The sequence below is a fragment of the Somniosus microcephalus genome, chromosome 22 (genome assembly GCF_052327205.1).
Source record: "Somniosus microcephalus isolate GS21.2 chromosome 22, FLI_Smic_1.0, whole genome shotgun sequence".
NCBI classification, from domain to species: Eukaryota; Metazoa; Chordata; class Chondrichthyes; order Squaliformes; family Somniosidae; genus Somniosus; species Somniosus microcephalus.
Window position 1 is genome coordinate 52,823,317 of NC_141008.1, and position 20,609 is coordinate 52,843,925.

General features: G+C 50.2%; 1 protein-coding gene across 1 annotated transcript in view; it reads left to right on the forward strand.

Moving 5' to 3' along the window:
* The window catches only part of ppm1e (protein phosphatase, Mg2+/Mn2+ dependent, 1E), a 99,610-nt gene extending 79,791 nt beyond the window's left edge, over positions 1–19,819 (forward strand). The window contains exons 3-7 of the mRNA XM_085964745.1: positions 6,095–6,294; positions 7,673–7,861; positions 12,369–12,512; positions 13,779–13,872; positions 16,301–19,819. Of these exons, the coding sequence (XP_085820871.1) occupies positions 6,095–6,294; positions 7,673–7,861; positions 12,369–12,512; positions 13,779–13,872; positions 16,301–17,307 (1,634 nt within the window). The 3' untranslated portion in view covers positions 17,308–19,819. The remainder of the gene's footprint in view (positions 1–6,094; positions 6,295–7,672; positions 7,862–12,368; positions 12,513–13,778; positions 13,873–16,300) is intronic.
* The last annotated feature ends 790 nt before the right edge of the window (positions 19,820–20,609 follow it).

Genomic DNA, 20,609 nt, shown 5'->3' on the forward strand with positions numbered 1-20,609 from the left:
ACCCTCTGGGTGAAAACATTTCTCCCCAAGTCCCCTCTAAACTTCTGACCAATTACTTTAAATCCATGCCCCCCTGGTTATTGACCCTTCTGCTAAGAGAAATAGGTCCTTCCTATCCACTCTATCTAGGCCCCTCATAATTTTATACACCTCAATTGGGTCTCCCCTCAGCCTCCTCTGTTCCATAGAAAACAACCCCAGCCTGTCCAATCTTTCCTCATAGATAAAATTCCCCAACCCAGGCAACATCCTCGTAAATCTCCTCTGCACCCTCTCTAGTGCAATCACATCCTTCCTGTAATGTGGTGACCAGGACTGCACACAGTACTCTAGCTGAGGCCTAACTAGTGTTTTATACAGTTCCAGCATAACCTCCCTGCTCTTATAGTCTGTGCCTCGGCCAATCTACCTGTCCCGCTACCTTCAGGGATCTGTGGACATGTCTGTCAGGGAGACAGTGCACAGTGAGAGAGTTCAGAAGGAGCTATCCATTCAGCACCACCGGGTCCGATCTCTTAGTGTGGTAGGAAACCAGACCTGGGCAATAGCCAGCCCGCCTCTCTACTTCGGGTTCCATGAGGCTTGTTCAGTTCAGACAACTTGGGCTTGAGCTCCACAATTGGCTGACAAAAACAAATTTAAATGTGACCTTGAACCCGTATTTTCGTTTGTAGTAATTGAGCCAGTATTTGGATGGGGTGGGGGGGAAATCCCCTGCAAATATTGACACGTTCCTTTGGGTCGGGAGGCGAAGGGTCGTGGCGCGGAGAGGCGAAGGGTCGGGTGGGCGGAGAGGCGAAGGATCGGGTGGGCAGAGAGGTGAAGGGTCGGGTGGGCGGAGAGGTGAAGGGTTGGTTTACTGTTGCCCACCAAAATGTTGGACCTGAATAAAGGGAATCAGGACTCGGAGTGGCTCCGGTAGCAGAGATAGATGATACCTACAGTGCTCAGTCACTGATATGACACAGCTTGCTGACGAGGGAGAGGGATAAGGTTCTGCACGATCGCGCCATGCTGCTAGCTGAGTCAGCTGTGTGTTGTCAGGCCCCCCTGTGAATGATTGATGAGTTATACTCTGCACTGCGGGTTGGGCCAGACCGAGGGATCTTTTCTACACAGTCTGCCAGTAATTATTTATGTCGTGTGGAAATTTTATTGAACACCAGGTGGGGGAGGGGTAGCAAATACTCAGTTCTTCAATCACAGAGTCCATTAACCCTTTCTGCTGGTTGGAGGTGAGCTCATAACCTTGTGGGGATTTTAGTGTCATCCTCATATTATAAAAAAGAACTTGCATTTCTATCGCGCCTTGCACAACCACAGGACGTCCCAAAGCGCTTTACAGCCAATAAAGTACTTTTTGAAGTGGAACCGCTATTGCAATGTAGAAAACGCGGCAGCCAATTTACGCACAGCAAGCTCCCACAAACAGCAATGTGATGATGACCAGATAATCTGTTTTAGTGATGTTGATTGAGGGATAAATATTGGCCAGGACACCGGTGAGAACTCCGCTGCTGTTCAAAATAGTGTCATGTGAGTTTTCCGTCCACCTGAGAGAGCAGACGGGGCCGCGGTTTAACGTCTCATCTGAAAGACGACACCTCTGACAGTGCAGCGCTCCCCTGGAGTGTCAGCCTAGATTTTGTGCTGAAGTCTCTGGAATGGGACTTGAACCCACAACCTTCTGACTCAGAGGCGAGAGTGCTGCCCACTGAGCCACGGCTGACACCTAAATTGTGACCAGCACTTGGGGATACCCAGCTCAGGTGATGCCTTGCACTGGTGCAGTAGCACTGTGCCACGGGGTTAGGGTGGGGCTCTGATCTTTGACCACATTTACCTTGAGCTGGATTGGAGGGTCGGGGGTGGAGGGTGTGGGTTAGAGGGCAGAGAAAGACCCAACAACTCGGCAGCTCTTGCCCGCCTCCTGGTGACTGTCTGCAGCGTGGCACTGGGAAGCGAGCCGCCCCCATGGGCAGTGCTGGGTGATACAGGGAGACAAACGTGAGCGAGAGAGAGAGGAGGAGGTTAATACTTGGAGGGGTCGTGGTGATCACCAGTTGCCCTGATCTGCTCCCAGCGCCATATCCAGTAACTGAACCGTTTGTGCGTAAACACATCAGTGCCAAGTGTCTCTGGGGAAAGCCCTGTACAGGGCATTATCCGTGACCGCCTCATCTCCTATCTGTCAATCCCAGTCTCCAAGAATAGCAAATTCCTCACCACCTCTCTGCATCGAGAAGGTTGACAACTGCGGACAAAGGGATTTCAATGGCCCCCGTCAACATTCCCAGCCCCCCCCCCCCCAGTTTTATCCTGTCATCTTCTGAAGCCCTAGCCTCACGCTAAGAGGGGGGCTCCACAGGCGACAGACATACACCCCGTCGGGTCCTCACCCAATTGGCTATTCTTGTGGGAGCCTCGGCAGTGAGGGTCCACAGGCTATTCGACTGTGGCGTCCCTCACAGCTCAGCCTGGCTCGATCCTGTCGTTGCTCAGGTGGCCAACTCCGGTTGGAGATATTCCTGGAGGTGGCGTCACATGACCTCCTGCCTCCAACCGCCCCGCCCCCGCACTCCCGCCATTGGTCGCCCGACACGCCCATCCTCGCGACGCGACGCCCCGCCTCCCCTCACCAATTGGAAAACGAGTCGACTCTTCATCACCCGATTGGATGGATTCTTGACTGTCAGTCAAACAGCATTTTTTCCCCATGTCTGAAATTTTTATAATTAGTAAACACTGAGGCCTAGAAATTCACTTTGGGGCACCCAGCTCGCCTGGGCGCCGGAATTACCACTGCGCGCGGAGCCACTTGCGCCAGCGGGATATTCAGTTTCAGCGCCCCAAGTGGAAGCCGGCCGCTAAACAAGGGTTTCGGCGCCCCGCTTGGGGCGCTGAAACTGAATATCGGCGTGCAAAGTGCCGCAGCACCACCCGCTGCGGCACGGCAGCCTGCGGTACTGCAGGCCTTCCTCTCACTCTTAAGGGGGAGGTGCCTGCAACAGCGCGATCCCCGCTCGCGCGTGCCGGCAAATGAGCCCGGCACCAAGAAGTGCCGGGCTCTCTGGAAACAGCCGGCAATGCCGCCGGGGGGGGGGGGGGGGGGGCTGCGGGCAGGCGGCCGCCGAAAAAGCGGCCGGCCGCACCTCCACCTTAACTCGCCCCACTACCGGCACAGGTAGGCCCCTGTGTACCGGTCGCTGTTTGCGGCCGGCGCGGAGGAGGCGGCAACGACCAAATATGGCCAGCGGGGCGCTGCGCACACCGATGACGTCATCGGTGGCGGCGCAGCGCTACAGGCTGACGCCGCCATTAGCGCCCCGCTAAATATCGCGGCAGGTTTGGACAGTGGCGCAAAAGCCCTCTTTGGGCGCAAACTGATGGCGCAGGCCACTGAATTTCTAGGCCAAAGTGTTCAAAGGAAATTTAAGAAACCCACAGTTTATGATTCTCTGGTGATTGTTCTCCAGGGTTTTGCTGGCAGTGAGTGTCCTGGAAATGAATCTTTAATTCCTGGAGACTCCAGGGCAATCCTGGAGAGTTGGCAACCCTGGTCCTTGCTGGGATGTCTCGGCCACGGGGCAGGAAGGAGCACCCGGACTGTAACCTGTCCTCCCCACAGGTGGCCAATTAATCCCGAGGTTCGCTCCCTGTGGCATCCGTCACTTCCCCAGCCAAGTGCCGGGGGCAGACAGTGTGCTTCCCAGCGCCACTCTGCAAGCCAGCCACGAGGAGGCGAGCCAGAGCAGCTGAGGGTTCACGAGTCCTTGTGAATTTTTCTAACCCCTCTTCCCTCCCTCCCTCCCATCCAGCTCCGATCCGTAGCTCAGACTGCCAGAAGGGGCCAACTGGGCAGTAGTTTCTGGAACACAAAGAACTAGCGGGACACGGGCTCAAACTAGTGAAAGCTACCTTTACTGGTGGAAGCAGATTCAACAGTAACTTTCAGAAGGGAATTGGATAAATACTTGAAGGGAAAACATTTGCAGGGCTCTGGGGAAAGCGTGGGGGAGTGTGGGACGAATTGGAGAGCTCTTTCAAACAGCCAGCACAGGCACGATGGGCTGAATGGCCTCCTTCTGTGCTGTATCATTCTATGATTCTATGAGTGATATCAGGAGATTCTTCCTCGCACACACGGAGTGCTCAACGCTTGGAATCAACTTCCAACTAGAGTAGCGGAGGCAAAAACCCAGGAACCGTTTAAGAAACAATTGGACGGATGCTAGAGTCTCTGGATGGATGAGTTAAGATGGGCTGAAGGGCCTTTCCCATCCATAGTGAGCTTGTGATATCTAAAAGCAGGTAGCAATTCCCTTAATGTCTGATTGTTTATCAGGAACAACACAATCTGATTGAGTGTTCGAATGAATGTGCTTCCACAGTTGGATGGATTTCCAAAAGGCGTTTGACAAAGTGCGACACAATAGGCTTGCCAGCAAAGTGGAAGCCCATGGAATAAAAGGGACAGTGGCAGCATGGATACGGAATTGGCTAAGTGACAGGAAACAGAGAGTAGTGGTGAACGGTTGTTTTTCGGACTGAAGGAATGTATACAGTGGGGTTCCCCAGGGGTCGGTTCTAGGACCACTGCTTTTCTTGATATCTATTAATGACTTGGACTTATGTGTACAGGGCACAATTTCAAAATTTGCAGATGACACAAAACTTGGAAGTACAGTGAACAGTGAGGAGGATAGTGATAGACTTCAGGAAGACATAGACAAGCTGGTGAAATGGGTGGACACGTGGCAGATGAAATTTAACACCGAAAAGTGTGAAGTGATACATTTTGGTAGAAAGAATGAGGAGAGGAAATATAAACTAAATGGTACAATCCTGAAGAGGGTGCACGAACAAAGAGATCTGGGGGTGTATGTGCACAAATCGTTGAAGGTGGCAGGGCAGGTTGAGAAAGCAGTTAAAAAGGCTTATGGGATCCTGGGCTTAATGAATAGAGGTATAGGGTACAAAAGTGTGGAAATTATGATGAACCTCTATAAAACTCTGGTTCAGTCCCAACTGGAGTACTGTGTCCAATTCTGGGCACCACACTTTAGGAAGGATGTGAAGGCCTTAGAGAGGGTGCAGAAAAGATTTACCAGAATGATTCCAGGAATGAGGGACTTCAGTTACATTGATAGACTGGAGAAGCTGGGGTTGTTCTCCTTGGAGCAGAGAAGATTGAGAGGAGATTTGATAGGTGTTCAAAATCATGAGGGGTCTGGACAGAGTAGATAGAGAGAAACTGTTCCCATTGGCAGAAGGGTTGAGAACCAGAGGGGACAGATTTAAGGTGATTGGCAAAAGAATCAAAGGCGACGTAAGAAAAAACCTTTTTACGCAGCGAGTGGTTAGGATCTGGAATTCACTGCCTGAAAGGGTGGTGGAGGCAGATTCAGTCGCGGCTTTCAAAAGGGAGTTGAATAAATATCTGAAGGGAAAAAAAATTGCAGGGCTATGGGGTAAGGGCGGGGGAGTGGGACTAGCTGAAGTGCTCCTGCAGAGAGCCGGCACGGGCTCAACGGGCCGAATGGCCTCCTTGTGCGCTGTAACCATTCTATGATTCTATGAAGTTGGGTTGCCAAATCCTCCAGGATTGGGCTGGAGTCTCCAGGAATCGAAGGTTAATCTCCAGGACAATTGCTGCCAGCAAAACCCGGGAGAAAAAAAAATCACAGGGGTTTTAAAAATAAAGTGTGCGTGTTTTCTTCAGTTTCTTTGGACACTTTTTGTTTACTAGATATAAAAATATTGGTCGTGGGAGAGTCGGCCAGTCGGATAATGAGTCGATTCGCGCTCCAGTAGGGTTGGGAAGGTGGGGTGTCACGAGGATGGACATGTTGGGCGACCAATGGCGGGAGAGTTGGAGGGAGAAGGTCATGTGATGAAACTTCCAGGAAGCCGCCCTACCCGAGTTGGAAGCCTGTGTTTGATTGTGATGCTTCCGTATACTCGTGTGGAGTGTAAACACCGGCACGGACTGGTTGGGCCGAATGGCCTTGTTCCTGTGCCGTATATTCTGTGTCATTTTCCTCTGCGCTGTGCGGGAGAGGGTTGAATGGACTGACCTTATGTGCTGTTGCAGAGTTCGACTCGACGAGGCTGTCCCGCATGGTGTTCACCAAACTCCACGAGGTCTGCTGCAGCTGGGTGAAGGACTTGCCGTTGACGCGAAGAACACATCCCTATTTCGAAACCTCCATTCATGCCATCAAAAACATGCGCCGCAAGATGGAGGACAAACATGTCTGTCTGCCGGATTTCAATACTCTCTTTAACCTGGAGGTAAGTGACCGGCTACAGGCCTCAACCGAGCACACGAGGCCTCAACTGACTACCAGAAACTGTAGAAGAATGTTCCATTAATCGGCATGCTTGAAATTTCTTCACTTCCCATTGATCAGCTCTTTGGAATCTTTGAGAAGTGACACATTACAGACTGGGATGGATTATCAGGAGCAAATGTTCCCAAGGTGCGGCCGCACAGTAATCTGAAAGGTCCCGCACGGGCCGCTCACCAGCTTTTACATCTCCAGTGATTTGCCCCAAGGTTACCGTTGAGATTATTAGACTCAGGTACTCGGACAGACGGCAGGACAATGGGCGGCATGCAATACAATGGGGACGGCAGAGCGAGGAAGGGCCATTCAACTCGTCCATCGTGCCCATCCTGCAAGCTTGCCTTTTGTAGTGAGGCTTGTCAGGCCTCGTGCCTCATTGAGGATTACATTTGCGCCCCCTCCCCCGCCCCGCCCCACCCCAGTTCTTCACCCCCCCACCCAGTGCTGCCCCGAGAACAAAGTCAAATATATGTAAATGTTTTATTAAAAAAAGAATATTCCCAGCAGAGTGCGCCCCTGGATCAGAAGGTCGTGGGTTCAAGTCCCACTCCAGAGACTTGAGCAAAAAAATCTAGGCTGACACTCCCAGTGCAGTGCTGAGGGAGTGCCGCACCGTCAGAGGTGCCGTCTTTCGGATGAGACGTTAAACCGAGGCCCCGTCTGCCCCCTCAGGTGGACGTAAAAGATCCCAAGGCACTATTTCAAAGAAGAGCAGGGGAGTTTTCCCCGGTGTCCTGGGTCAATATTTATCCCTCAACCAACATCACTAAAAACAGATTATCTGGAAATCGTGGACGGTGCTCCCTGGGCTACATAGAATCTTACAGCACAGAAGGAGGCCATTCGGCCCATCGTGCCTGTGCCGGCTCTATGAAAGGGCTGTACAATTATTCCCACACCCCAGCATTCTCCCCATAACCCTGCAAATCAGTCCTCTTCAAGTACACGTCCAATTGCCTTCTGAAAGTTCCTGTGGAATCTGATTCCACCACACTATCAGGTCGTGCGTTCCAGATCTTAACAACCCTCTAGTGTGAAGAAAACTCTCCTCATTTCACCTCTAGTTCTTTTGCCAAATATTTTAATTTTATGACCTCTGGTTACTGATCACATTGCTGTTGGTGGGACCTTGCTGAGTCAAACTGGCTGCATCGTTTCCTACATCATAACAGTGACTACACTTCAAAAAAAAAAAAAAAAAAAAAGCACTTCATTGGCTGTAAAGTGCTTTGGGACGTCCTGAGATCGGGAAAGGCGCGGTAGAAATGCACGTCTTTCTGTTCTTTTCTTTTTGCCATAACTTTCCTCTCTTCTCCCGCCAGGACCAGGAGGAACAGTCGTATTTCGCCGTGTTTGACGGACACGGAGGGGTTGACGCCGCGATCTACGCCTCCATCCACCTCCACGTGAACCTGGCCCGACAGGAGATCTTCCAGCATGACCCCGCCGAGGCCTTGTGTCGGGCCTTTCGCCTCACGGACGAACGGTTTGTCCAGAAGGCTGCCAGAGAGGTTCGTAGGACCAACTCCCGGTGCCAACCTCTGACTGAGCATTAAGACTTTGGGTTCAGCTGTGAGACCGGGAGGTCCTTCACTTTCATTCCCTCCCCCGCCACCCGCCCAGCGCCCCTGGCTGATTTTCTTCCCACCCCTCCCCCAGGCGAGAGGCACTGGGGTAACCGCGCCAGCCTTGCCCCCTCCAGCTGAGATCTGCGAACTCAACCTAGAGCGAGGATGGAACCTGGGAGCTCCAAGCCCTCAGGCGATGGGTTGGTGTAATGAGCCAATGGGGCTCAAGATGTAGACTCGGGGGGTGGACCGGTCAATCACCTTGACAACAAATTGTGGACAGCGCTCCCTGGACTACGTAGAACCTTGCAGCACAGAAGGAGGCCATTCGGCCCATCATGCCTGTGCCGGCTCTTTGAAAGAGAAGTCCAATTTAGCCCCACACCCCAGCATTTTCCCCCATCACCCGGCAAATTAGTCCTCTTCAAATACACGTCCAATTTGCCTTTTGTAAGTTCCTGTGGAACCTGATTCCACCACACTTTCAGGTCGTGCTTTCCAGATTTTTTAACAACCCTCTGTGTGAAGAAAACTCTCCTCATTTCCCCTGTGGTTCTCTTGCCAATTATTTTAATTCTCTAACCACTGGTTACCGACCCATTTGCCAGAGGAAACAGTTTTCCTCCTACTTGCCCTATCAAAACCCCTCGTCATTTTGAACATAAGAACATAAGAAATAGGAGCAGGAGTAGGCCAATCGGCCCCTCGAGCCTGCTCCGCCATTCAATAAGATCATGGCTGATCTGATCCTAACCGCCAATCCACTATCACAGAACCATCTCCTGAATCTAACAGAATTAGACACACGAAATAGGAGCAGGATCAGGCTACACGGCCCCTGGGCCCGCTCCGCTACCCACAGGGCCATGACCGATCCGAACCTAGACTCCTGTCCAAATTCCTGCCCGCTCCCCATAACCCTTAATTCCCTTTACTTCTAGGAAACTGTCTATTTCTGTTTTAAATTTATGTAATGATGTAGCTTCTACAGCTTTTTGGGGCAGCATATTCCATGGACCTACCGCCCTCTGAGTGAAGTAGTTCCTCCTCATCTCAGTTTTGAAAGAGCAGCCCCTTATTCTAAGACTATGCCCCCTAGTTCTAGTTTCACCCATTATCGGGAACATCCTCCCCGCATCCACCCGATCCAACCCCTTCACAATCTTATATGTTTCAATAAGATCGCCTCTCATTCTTCTGAACTCCAATGAGTAGAGTCCCAATCTACTCAACCTCTCCTCATATGTCCATCCCCGGGATTAACCGAGTGAACCTTCTTTGTACTGACTCGAGAGCAAGTATGTCCTTTCTTAAGTATGGACACCAAAACTGTACGCAGTATTCCAGGTGCGGTCTCACCAATACCTTGTACAACTGAAGCAATACCTCCTTATTTTTATATTCTATCCCCCTAGCAATGAAAGCCAACATTCCATTGGCCTTCTTAATCACTTGCTGCACCTGCATACTAACCTTTTGAGTTTCGTGCACCAGGACCCCCAGATCCCTTTGTACTTCAGTACTTTCCAGTTTCTTGCCATTAAGATAATAACTTGCTCTACGATTTTTCCTGCCAAAGTGCATAACCTCACACTTTCCAGTATTGTATTCCATCTGCCAAATCTCTGCCCACTTACTTAGCTTGTCTATGTCCCCTTGCAGGTTTTTTATGTCCTCCTCACTCACTACTTTCCCTCCCATCTTAGTATCATCTGCAAACTTTGATATGTTACACTCGGTCCCCTCCTCCAAACCGTTAATATAGATTGTAAAGAGTTGGGGACCCAGCACTGACCCCTGCGGAACACCACTAGTTACTGATTGCCAGTCTGAGAATGAACCATTTATCCCAACTCTCTGCCATCTGTTAGATAGCCAATCCTCTATCCATGCCAGAATATTACCCCCAATCCCGTGATTTTTTATCTTAAGCAATAATCTTTTGTGTGGCACCTTGTCAAATGCCTTCTGGAAGTCTAAATACACTACGTCCACTGGTTCCCCTTTATCCACCCTATATGTTACTTCCTCAAAGAACTCCAGCAAATTTGTCAAACATGACTTCCCCTTCATAAAACCATGCTGACTTTGTCCTATTAAATTATGATTATCCAAATGTCCTGTTACTGTCTCCTTAATAATAGACTCCAAAATTTTACCTACCACAGATGTTAGGCTAACCGGTCTATAGTTTCCAGCCTTCTGTCTACTGCCCTTTTTAAATAAGGGTGTTACATTAGCAGTTTTCCAGTCTGCCGGGACCTTTGCCGAGTCCAGGGAGTTTTGGAAAATTATTACTAATGCATCCACAATCCCTACCACCACTTCCCTCAAGACCCTAGGATGTAAGCCATCAGGTCCAGGTGATTTATCCGCCTTGGGTCCCATTATTTTACCAAGTACCACTTCCTTAGTGATTTTGATCGTGTTTAGCTCCTCCCCCCCCCCTTTAGCCCCCTGTTTGTCCAGTGTTGGGATATTCTTAGTGTCTTCTACTGTAAAGACTGATATAAAATATTCATTCAGTGTTTTTGCCATCTCCATATTTCCCACCATTAATTTCCCGGTCTCATCCTCTAATGGACCAACAAAAACTTCAGCCACCCTTTTTCTTTTTATATAACTATAAAAACTCTTACTATCTGTTTTTATATTTTTTGCTAATTTACTTTCATAACCTATCTTCCCTTTCTTAATCAATCTTTTTGTTATTTTTTGCTGTCTTTTAAAGTTTTCCCAATCCTCTATCCTCCCACTAGATTTGGCTACCTTATATGCCCTTGTTTTTAGTCGAATACTATCCTTAATTTCTTTACTTAGCCACGGATGGCTGTCTTTTCTTTTACACCCTTTTCTTCTCAGTGGAATATATATTTTTTGGGAGTTGTAAAATAACTCCTTAAATGTACACCACTGATCATGTATCATCTTACCCTTTAATCTATTTTCCCAATCCACTCTACTCAATTCCGCTCTCATACCTTCATAGTCTCCTTTATTCAAGCTTAGCACGCTTGTTTGAGATCCAACCTTCTCACCCTCTAATTGAATATGGAATTCAACCATGTTATGGTCACTCATTCCAAGGGGATCCTTTACTAGGACATTTTTAATTAATCCTGTCTCGTTACACAGGACCAGATCTAAGGTTGCTTGCCCCCTGGTCGGTTCAGTTACATACTGCTCAAGAAACCCATCCCTAATACACTCAATGAACTCATCCTCAAGGCAGCCCTGCCCAATTTGATTTGTCCAATTAATATGATAGTTAAAATCCCCCATAATTATAGATGTTCCCTTATTACAAGCCTCAACTATTTCCTGATTGATACTCCGTCCAACAGAGTTGCCACTGTTCGGAGGCCTATAGACTACGCCCACTAGTGCTTTTTTCCCCTTATTGTTCCTTATCTCCACCCAAACTGTTTCATTATCCTGATCTTTTGACCCAATATCATTTCTCTGTATTACACCTCTACTAAATCTCCCCTTAACCTTCACTGCTCCAAGGAGAACAGGCCCAGCTTCTCCAATCTCTCCACATAACTGAAGTCCCGACAGCTTGCACCGTTCACCAATTCTAGTTGAAAGAGCAGACGTGAGTAGAGAGGAGCGAACCCTTTCTATTCACCAGGAGTTTCCATCGGCAAATTCCTCTTCTCCCTCTCGCCGCTCCATCTAGGATTTTCCCTCCGTCCATCCAGTTCCTCCAGCAGCACTGGCGGAAAAAGGGAAAACAGAGCAGGAGAGCCGAGACTAACTGGACGGCTCTTTCAGAGAGCCGGCATTGGCACAATGGGCCGAATGGCGGCCTCCTGTGCTGTCTCATGCTCCTCGGAAAATAAGAGTCTAAATGGGGTAGAGATCTAGGGGTACAGTCCCAAATCATTAATGGTAGCACTGCAGGTTAATAAGACCAGAATAAAATGCTGAGAGGTGACCGAGTAGAGGTCTTTAAAATTATGAAGAGGTTTGACAGGGTAGACGTAGAGGAAAAATCTCCGCTTGTGGAGGAGGCCAAAACTAGGAGTCCTAAATATAAGATAGTATCGATGCATTCAAGGGGAAGCTAGATAAACACATGAGGGAGAAAGGAATAGAGGGATATGTTGATAGAGTGAGATGAAGAGGAATGGGAGGAGGCTGGTGTGGAGCATAAACACCGGCACGGACCAGTTGGGCCGAATGGCCTGTTTCTGTGCTGTAAATGTGTAATAATTCTACATTTGAGCACAACAGTGGCAATGAGAAATTTCGACGGGGTGTGGAGGGGGAGATTACTGAACCTGATCTATATCGCCTCCTCCTTGTGATTGATCAGACCAGTGGGAGCTGGAGAGAAGCTAATAGCTGCACCCACAAGAAGATCTGGGGCGGGGGAGGGGGGTCTAAAAAAAACCGCACAGACCCCTGATGCAAACATATGTCCTTCTCATTCCATTGCTCTCAGAACCTGCGGTGTGGGACGACTGGCGTTGTGACCTTCATGCGGGGGAACGTGCTACACGTGGCCTGGCTGGGTGACTCCCAGGTGATGCTGGTGCGAAGAGGCCAGGCAGTGGAGCTGATGAAACCTCACAAACCTGACAGAGAAGTAAGTGGTCGGCAGCACCAGCACGCTGGTTATTCCTTTTGTACAGGTGTCCGCCGTGACTCAGTCGTGACTTTCTCTCACTCACACACTCTCACTCTCTCTCTCTCACTCTTTCTCTCTCCTCGGAGTCAGAAGGTTGTGGGTTCCAGCCCCACCCCAGCGCAAAAATTCCAGGCTGACTCTCCCAGTGCAGGGCTGAGGGAGGTGCTGCACTATCGGAGGCGCCGTCTTTCGGATGAGATGCTAAACTGAGGCCCTGTCTGCCCTCTCAGGTTGAACGTAAAAGGCCCCATGGCCACTATTTCGAAGGCGAGCAGGGGGTGTTGTCCCCGGTGTCCCGGCCAATGGACTCTGCAAATCCTGGCAACCTTCTAAGAGGAGGTGGAACTCACGTAGGGTTGATGTCATTGGGGCTCAGAGCCCCATTGAAAGGCCATGCTTACACCATAAAACAGGAGAGAGAAGCAGCGACAGGAATACCTGCCTTGCATGTCTGCCCCGAACCGCCCTCAAGCAGTCTAACGTCTTTTTATTTAAGTCATTTTTTTTCCAACTTGGGTTGCTAAGGTCTAGTTTTGGGCTCTGGAAATTTCTAGAACATGGAGTGTCAAGAAGACCAGGTGAAGTCTTCAGGTGGAGCAGGGCTGAGGAGAATTGGTTCAGGGCACTGGGACATAATTCACTCCTTATTTTACCTCATACTTTTCGTCTCTACATCTGTGTTATAAAATCCTGTCTCCCCATTTATAAGGGGCATTCCCTATGTAAACTTGTCACGCTGTAATTATACCCTCCCGCCAGTGGTGGTGCTGCAATGTCTCCACTAGTGGGAGGGTGTAGTAACAGTGTGAGAGTTCCCACAATAATAAACGGGGAGATAGGAACTTGTAGCAGAAACAGTTGTGACAGGAAGTGCGTGGTTAAGTGGGATTTTTTAATATCGAGGTAAAAACCGGGCACAGGGAATCTTGCTTTTGAAAGAGAAGTTGGCCTTTTTCCTCTTATTTCTGTGTCTGGCGATGTGGAATTTTCATCACCCACAAAGCAGATACCACAGGCTAAATTTTCCCCCTCAGCACGCTCCGCGGTGCGCTGTTTTTACCCAGGGGTTAACCCAGTGGTGGGGTGTCCGTACAGGATCAGCCCCAGTTGAAAAGCGTACGCCCGTTAAAACTCCCCACCGCCACCAGGTTAAGCCGCTGGACCAGACACCTCGGCTGGGTCGATCCACTTTTCTGACTTCTTCCCTTTTTTTTGCTCCCCCAGGATGAGAAGCAGCGGATCGAGGCGCTCGGAGGCTGCGTGGTCTGGTTCGGGGCCTGGCGAGTTAACGGAAGCCTTTCGGTCTCCAGAGCGATCGGTGAGCGAAACTGGCTCCATTTATCTCTTGCTTTTTCTGTTGTCCGTCCACACCTCACAAGTGACGACCACAGAGATACGCGCGGACTCTTATTAAATAGAATGTACAGCACAGGCCATTCGGCCCAACTGGTCCGTGCTGGTGTTTATGCTCCACACGAGCCTCCTCCCACCCCTCTTCATCTCACCCCATCAACATATCCTTCTATTCCTTTCTCCCTCGTGTTTATCTAGCTTCCCCTTAAATGCATCTCTGCTATTCGCCTCAACTACTCCCTGTGGTAGCGAGTTCCACATTTTAACCACTCTCTGGGTGAAGAAGTTTCTCCTGAATTCCCTATTGGATTTATTAGTGACTATCTTATATTTATGGCCCCTAGTTCTGGTCTCCCCCACAAGTGGAAACATCTTCTCTACGTCTACCCTATTAAACCCCTTCATAATCTTAAAGACCTCGATCAGGTCGCCCCTCAGTCTTCTCTTTTCTACAGAAAAGAGCCCCAGCCTGCTCAATCTTCCCTGATTGTTATAACCTCTCAGATCTGGTATCATCTGTGTAAATCTTTTTTGCACCTTTTCCAGTCCCTCTATAACCTCCTTGCAATATGGAGACCAGAACTCCATGAGACCCAGTGGGGGGAGTGCAGACCATTCATTGTGTACTTGCCCAATTCCCGCCGCACAGTCCAGGTTTGCTCCTGGCTCTGAGGAACACTCTCACTGCCCACTTCTTGTACAGGGTTTTCCAGCTCATGGTTTCAACCACAGCATTAGATGCAAGTCGCTGTTGTGCATGTGACACATTAATAAGAGTTTCGACAGGACTCCTTCGACATGGAATTCTGCCCTTGGGTTTCATGCACAAATCATTGATGTGTTAAGATCTTATGTCCTCTTGGTCTAGGTACAGATTTAAAGGCACATTCCCGACTCGCGCTCCCAGTGGGGATTCCCCGCCCCGCGTTCCCGGTGGGGATTCCCCGCCCCGCGTTCCCGGTGGGGATTCCCCGCCCCGCGTTCCCGGTGGGGATTCCCCGCCCCGCGTTCCCGGTGGGGATTCCCCGCCCCGCGTTCCCGGTGGGGATTCCCCGCCCCGCGTTCCCGGTGGGGATTCCCCGCCCCGCGCTCCCGGTGGGGATTCCCCGACCCGCGCTCCCAGTGGGGATTCCCTGACTTTAATTTAAAGCAGGAAACCTGCCAGTCTGCTCGTGTCAGATTCCCGTGCGCGATTCTGATGATGGTGATGAGGGGTTATCACCTGTGTACATAAATAGCACTGACTGTAGCTGCTACCCTGATTGTGAATGCTTCATATCAGAAACCTGCAGAGTGGGACAGTGTCCTTCATCAGCTGTGTAGGAATTGAAATGTGACATCTGGCTGGTTTTTAATGAGCTGGTGATCTATTATTAACGTGTCAGCCGTGGCTCAGTGGGTAGCACTCTCGCCTCTGAGTCAGAAGGTCGTAGGTTCAAGTCCCACTCCAGAGACTTGAGCACAAAAATCCAGGCTGACGCTCCCAGTCCAGTGCTGACGGAGCGCTGCACTGTTGGAGGTGCCGTCTTTCAGATGAGACGTTAAACCAAGGCCCCGTCTGCTCTCTCAGGTGGACGTAAAAAATCCCACAGCACTATTTTGAAGAAGAGCAGTGGCCAATATTTATCCCTCAACCATCATTAAAAAACCAGATGATCTGGTCATTATCATGTTGCTGTTTGTGGGAGCTTGCTGTGCGCAACTTGGCTGCCGCGTTTCCCACATCACAGCAGTTCAAAAAAGTACTTCATTGGCTGTAAATCACTTTGGGATGTCCTGAGATGGTGAAAGGCGCTATAGAAATGCAAATCCTTTCTTACCTGTGGTACAGATACTGCGGTAACTGTGTGTGGTTTTTCCCGTGGCATCCTATTGTGTAGAATGGGCCTATACTCTCTGGAGTTTAGAAGAATGAGAGGTGATCTCATTGAAACATACAAGATTCTTAGAGGGCTTGACAGGATAGATGCTGAGAGGTTGTTTCCCCTGGCTGGAGTGTCTGGAACTAGGGGGCATAGTCTCAGGATAAGGGGTCGGCCATTTAGGACTGAGATGAGGAGGAATTTCTTCACTCCGAGGGTGGTGAATCTTTGGAATTCTCTACCCCAGAGGGCTGTGGATGCTGAATCATTGAGAATATTCAAGGCTGAGATCGATAGATTTTTGGACTCTAGGGGAATCAAGGGATATGGGGATCGGGCAGGAAAGTGGAGTTGAGGTCGATGATCAGCCATGATCTTATTAAATGGTGGAGCAGGCTCGAGAGGCTGTATCTCCTGCTCCTGATTCTTATATTCCCGTTTCTCTGGTCACTACGAGGGAAAGGGTCAGAAATGCAAGTTCTTTCTAGTTTCTGTGTGTTGACTAACTGCGCTGTTCTCCGATTGCCCCAGGGGACGCGGAACACAAGCCGTACATCTGCGGTGAAGCCGACAGCGACTCGACCGTGCTGGACGGGACCGAGGACTACCTCATCCTCGCCTGCGATGGCTTCTACGACACCATGGAGCCAGAGGAGGCCGTCAAGGTGGTGGCCGACCACCTGAAGGAGAACAACGGCGACAGCAGTATGGTGGCCCACAAGCTGGTGGCCTCGGCCCGGGACGCCGGCTCCAGCGACAACATCACCGTCATCGTGGTCTTCCTGCGGGACCTGAGCGCAGCGGCCGAGGAGGAGGAGGAGGCGAACGGCGACTCCAAATGGACGGGGAACTCCTTCGACGGGGCGCAGGGCGACGGCGGGGACGACAAGGAGAATAGAGGGAACTACCAGGGACCCCGGCCCCAGCACCAGTACGGGGCCGCCTCGGAGTTGGCGCAAGACAGCCGCGAGGATTCGCTCACCGACAGAACTAGCCTGAATTTAGGCCCCCAGGTTGTCCTCTTTCCGGATCAAGGCTCTCGAGGCCGCCTCCCGACGGGAGCCAGCGCCAAGGATACGCCCCCGACACAGTGCAGACCAAAGAGGCCCGATCCGCCTGGCGCAGGACTGGCACATTCAACCCTGCGGGAACGCCGGGACTTTGCGCGGGACGAGGCCCGGTATCGGCAGCCTCCGCTCCCAGGCCAGATAAGAAGGCGGCGGGGCGGCGGGGTGGAGCGGCTGGAGCCCCGCTGTCTCGGGACCGAGGGAGACCCTCGCGGGGCCTCCTGTGCAGAGAAGAGGCACGGACAGCGGCCGACCGCACAACCAGAGCGCCGCGCGCCGCTCCTCACCCGAAGGCCCGGCGGTAAAACCGGCGCCGTCTTGAGCTGTCGGAATCGCAGGGGGTCGACACACTGGGCACTGCGGCAGAGAAAAGTGGGCGGTATATGTCGCTCGGGGGGGGTGACTGCCATCAGCCGGCACGGGCAGGCGCCAACAAGTTTACGTGGCTTCTGTCTACGTCAGCAGCAGTAACACTTTCAGGTAGAGTTCCACCGTTACTAGACTAGAGTTCTCAACACGAAGGTCCCTTGTTCCTAGACAATTCTCACCTCACTAGCTTACCTATAATTCAAGTAAATAGTCGTCATGTTATCTTATATTCCGGCCTAGGCTTAGTAGCTGAAGGCTATGGTACCCAGGAGAGACGATAGCTGAACTGGTTTCTGTAGACTGAGCTGTCTTCACTGTGGCATTTGCCTCTAAGGGGAACTCTTCGGCTGCGTGGGATCCCCTATTATTCCCAGGGCTGGTAGCGACCGGATAGGCAGGCTGGCGGGGAGGAGGCGGCTGTGCGAGAGAGGAAAGATTTCTGTAGTGTCCCGATTTACTTTGTGCTCTGTCATCCCGATACAAACCCCGAGCACAGCATCGGGCCTGCCTTTGTGGTCTGGCAGCTCAGTGGAAAAAGAAGCTCCCTTTCCCTTCTGTGTGGGTTCATCCTTTCCCCCCCCCCCCCCAAATTTATGGGCATTGCTGGCAGTGCCAGCTGTCTGTTGCCCGTTCCGAGCTGCCCCAAGAAAGTGGAGGTGGGCCGCCGCCTTCTTGAACCGCTGGTAGCGGTTTTGATACAACCGAGCGGTTTGCTGGGCTACTTCAGAGGGCGGTTAAGAGCCAACCACATTGGTGTTGGACTGGAGTCACATATAGGCCCAGACCGGGTAAGGACAGCAGGTTTCCTTCCTTAAAGGGCATTCGTGAACCAGTTGGAATTTTGGGACAATCCAACCGCTTCGTGAGTGACTTTTACCAATTTTAATCTCCTGAACTGAATTCAAATTCTCGGCCTCCTGTGGTGGGATTTGAACTCTTGTTCTCTGGGTTACTAGTCCAGTAACATAAGCACTACACCACCGTACCCTTGAGAGAATAATGCTCCCTCTTTATGATGTTTCCCCCCACACGCCCTCTCCGTGGTTGCGTCCCCTTCTGTTATTGACAATCTCCAGGTGGTCTGGTAGATGACTCTTATACCCAACCCCCCCCCACACCCTTTCCCTTTCCCTTCCCTGGTCACTGGGTAGTGACCGGGTTACGACAGAGCCCGAGGAGACCCACGCTCAGATTTTCCCTCCTTCTAAAGCTCGGGTCACAAAGTGGGAAAGTTCAGAGCCGGACTCAACCCAAAACCAGTCGGCCCAAGGGAAGCTATCCACCTGGGAATGGAGAGGGGAAGTGGGAAGAATAGTGTGCAGACGTGAATCTCTCTCAGTTTACGGAACTCATTGAACTGCAGTAACCGTGACTTAATTGGCAATCGACAGTAGAAGTATTTATGTGTCTCTGGTTGTAGAATTCACTCGAAGCGAATCAAGTCCATGAGGCAAAGGCTCTCAAACTAATGACACCTACACCCATAAAAGGCTTTTCTTCAACTAAAGGCTCTTGTAATAGTTGTACATTGAATAGGTGTCCTGGTATTATAAACACAGTATAAACTAATCAGGACACTCCACACCAAATACCGACAGTAGCAACCCATGAGTTCACTGGTAGCTAGTTGAAATTTATAAAGTATCTCCTTCTCAACAAACTAAAGGTAATTCTGTAACACATGTATGATGCGTTAGTAGTTCTTGGTCTGATTGTATACCTGTACTGGTACCTGTACAAGTCTAATTATAAAACTGTGCTGGTCCACTCTCCACCTGTACTGGAACCTGTGCCACTGCCTGTAGCAGTCCAACTGTAACACATGTACCAGCGCTGGTAGAGTGCTCCGACCATATCGCTTCAGCTGTACAGGTAACCTGTAGCAGTCCAGCCGTTCACCTGGGCTAATACTGATTTAGCTGTACATCTAGTTGGTGTTTGGGGTCTGACTGTAACCCATGACGAGTATCACTGTACTGGTGTCTGCAGCAGTCCGATGATGTACCTGTACAGGTACCTGTGATGGTCCGACACTACCTGTCTTGACTGTACACCTGTGCTGGTGCCTGTGGCATTCTGACTGCAGAAGTAGCTGCACTGCTCCGACTGCACACCTGTACTGGCACCTGTAGTTTTGCAGGTACTGACTACACCTGCGGCAGTCCGACTGCACACCTGTACTGGTTTCCACACTTTAGAACAATCCTTGCTTTGTGACACGCGGTGTTTAACTGAATGCAGCTGGTGGTAGCAAGTAGTCCTTAACTTGGTTTGAATTTCTGTGCCCTTATTTGCTGCTTGCTGAAGTAAGTAATGAACTCCCCTCCGACCAGTACCGGTATTTACATGTTCAGTATCTCGTAATTTTTAATGATGGTATTTCTGGTGGTTATAATGTAAAAATTATATATATAAAGGTTTAAGAAAAAACTTGATGAACACAAGGAAAAAAAGTGACTACACTATTGTAATTATTACCTGTTTTAATGGCGTTTAGTCTGTGCACATTTTGTGTTCTATGTAATATTTGTTGTGTATTGGAAGTGGTGGAGCACTTTGTATTATAAGCAAAGTTGACAAGCCTTTAATTAACGATTAAAGGGACTGGACCAGTTTGACGCGCCCTTATTTACTCGCTGGACCAGCAGGTTGTTGGGGAGGGGAGGCTGTTTTCCGGTGATCTGCTATCTGAATGGTTTTTTATTTGAAATTGTCACAATACACAGTCACACGTATATCGCCGTTCCTTCGTCGTCGCTGGGTCCGAATCCTGGAACTCCCTCCCCAACAGTATTGTGGGGGCACCTTCACCACACGGACTGCAGCGGTTCAAGAAGGCGGCTCACCACCACCTTCTCGAGGGGCAATAAATACCAGCCTTGTCGGTGATGCCCATATCCTCAGAATAAATATATAGAGAGAATTTTAGCTACGAGGAAAGATTGGATAGACTGGGGTTGTTTTCTTTGGAACAGAGGAGGCTGAGGGGAGACTTAATTGAGGTGTATAAAATGATGAGGGGGCCTGGATAGAGTGGATAGGAAGGATCTATTTCCCTTAGCAGAGAGGTCAATAACCAGGTAACATAGATTTAAAGTAATTGGTAGAAGAATTAGAGGGGAGTTGAGGAGAACCTTTTTCACCCAGAGGGTGGCGGGGGTCTGGAACTCACTGCCTGAAAGGGTGGTAGAGGCAGAAACCCTCATCACATTTAAAAAGTACTTGGATATGCACTTGAAGTGCCGTAAACTGCAGGGCTACAGACCAAGAGCTGGAAAGTGGGATTAGGCTGGATAGCTCTTTTTCGACCGGCGCAGACACGATGGGCCGAATGGCCTCCTTCTGTGTCGTAAATTTCTATGATATTCTCTCCAGAAAGTGTTGTCTCCTTGCCGGCACTGTCC